At 34.5% G+C, this 2,427-nt stretch overlaps 1 protein-coding gene across 1 annotated transcript; it reads right to left on the bottom strand.

The window, feature by feature from the left end:
- Window positions 1-343: 343 nt before the first annotated feature.
- LOC137627171 (KRAB-A domain-containing protein 2-like) lies at window positions 344-1,102 on the bottom strand. Its single transcript, XM_068358247.1, has one exon. It carries the CDS (start codon window positions 1,100-1,102, stop codon window positions 344-346), a length of 759 nt encoding a protein of 252 aa, XP_068214348.1.
- Window positions 1,103-2,427: the final 1,325 nt, after the last annotated feature.

Raw genomic sequence — 2,427 nt, 5'->3', positions numbered from 1 at the left:
TGATCGAAGGAGTGTTTCCTGCACCTGCAGTTCTTTTCCAGGGGACGTAGATGTCCGTGGTCGTCCTGAAAGTTTATTGTTGATATTCTGAACGGTTCCATCTGCTTCAAATTTGTCTCTGATGCGCGCAATGGTCTGACGAGTGGGTGGCGGTTTTGCAAATTGATTTGTGAACCGGCGTTGCACTTCAGTGGCGTTTTCGGTCTTCCAATAGGATTTCAGGACAAACTTTCTTTCTTCGAAACTAAGTTGATTTCCTGCCATAGCTTCAGTAATTCAGGATATCTGCAACACAAAAAAAGACTGAGTACATTTATAATAATCATCAATTTGAATATTTGTCTCATGTATTCGATGCTATTTCATTTCGCTCTATGTCCATAAATAAAGGTTTTCTCATAATTCTAAGAGTGAGTACATTTTTTTGAGAACCATTGTCTGATTGAAGGATTACAAGAGCACCCAGAAGTAGAAAGATATCAGCAAGTTGGAATGCTACTTCAGCTGCACGCTTTGATGTGAGCGGACGTAGAACGCAGAACTTTGTCATATGGTCTTGGTACACCATAATCAATTTGAAGGTTCTACATGACATAGACTGCATGTCTATGAGATCAACCTGGCCACGTGATGAAAATTCAGTACTTGGAATAGGTTTAACTACAACACCCTTTGTCATTGGTCTCTTTCTCTTTTTCTGGCATTCCAGGCATAACGACTTGAATAGTTCAATTGTATCTCGCTGAATGTTGTCATATTTCACTTGGAGTTCTTTTGTCATTCTGTCTCGACCGCCATGACCGGTTGCAACGTGTGCTCTTTTAACTATGTCAAATGTGTCCTCAATGGAGACATAGTACACCGGTGTTTCGTCTAGAGTTTGTCGTTTCTTAATAATTTTCTCAACATCCCCACACTGTAACACTTCATATTTACTCATAAGGTAATATTCATAATGACTTTTCGTGATCTTTCTTTCGCTAGCTCTATGAATGTCCTCAATCATTTGAAAATAAGCGTCTTTCGGAATGAGATACTTGGAACACTTCTCATACCTAGAAAATAACTCTTCACGAAATTTTAACTCTATGCTCTCAGACATCTTGTCAAGGTACTAGAATAAACTGATCTTGTAGTAAGGGAGGTGAGAGTAATGTGTACTATATTCATGGCCGGAGTTATTTCGTATATAGATGAAACGAGTCAAAATACTAATTCACACTTTGCCTAAAGTATAACAGCCATATGGTGTAACAAAAATGACAATAAATCAGTCATTTCGCGAAATGACTAGAATTATCAGTCATATCATGAATTGACTAACCCCTACAGGCATTACATGTAATGACCGACAGTTTTAGTCATTTCATGAAATAACTGATTTCACAGTTTGACTGTAACATATAGGCCTATACATATATAAATGCATATATATACATAAATATATATACATATATATACATATATACATATATGTATATATATAAATATTTCCGGTCAAACACCAACAAGACGTATAGCTACTGGTCTCTCCCCGTCCCTCGGGTATGTGAGAGAGAGGATGTAGCCATACCTTGGTGAGAGGGGTTGCCGTTAAGAAACGGGGAGAGGTGGGAAGAGTTGAATCTGTGTGTATGTACGTGAGGTGTGCATATCTACCTAAAGATTTAGCCATCATTTTGTATGGTTCACTTACACTCATTTTCTTATAAATACGTTGCGGCATACAATACCTTTTTAACCAAATATAATTTCGCATTTGTAGTTCATAGCACAACAAGAGGGAAAATGCGGCTGCCACCTCTCCAATACAAATATAAATATGAAAATAAATATGGGGGCTCAAAGAGATTAAAAGCTTTCAACCTCGAAGTTTAATCTATGTATAAAACGTCCCGGGGATTTAAACAATAAACTGCATTGTACCGTAAGAGTCAGTTCCACTCGCTTTTCATAGAGTATTAAAAGTGTATCATTTTTAATATTTAAAACCCATGGTTGGGTTTTAGTCCTGTGATCTGTACTCAGAACGACAGTGTAAGCCACCCGTCAAAAATGACGGATAAATATTCAGACAGATATAAACACACACGCATGTTACACATTCCCTCTCACCAGGGTATAACTACTAACCCTCCCCTTACCCGAGGGATAAGAAAGTAATGAGCGTGACCGGAATATATATATATATATATATATATATATATATATATATATATATATATATAAATATATATGTATATATATATGTATATATATATATATATATATATATATATATATATATATATATATATATATATAAATGTGTGTGTATGTGTGTATATATATGAATATATATGTATATAAATATATATACATATATATATATATATATATATATATATATATAAATATATATATATATATATATATATATATATATAT

The sequence above is a fragment of the Palaemon carinicauda genome, chromosome 35 (assembly GCF_036898095.1).
Source record: "Palaemon carinicauda isolate YSFRI2023 chromosome 35, ASM3689809v2, whole genome shotgun sequence".
NCBI lineage: Eukaryota > Metazoa > Arthropoda > Malacostraca > Decapoda > Palaemonidae > Palaemon > Palaemon carinicauda.
Note: the sequence above shows the minus strand (reverse complement) of the source record. Positions and strands in the feature narration are given on the sequence as shown.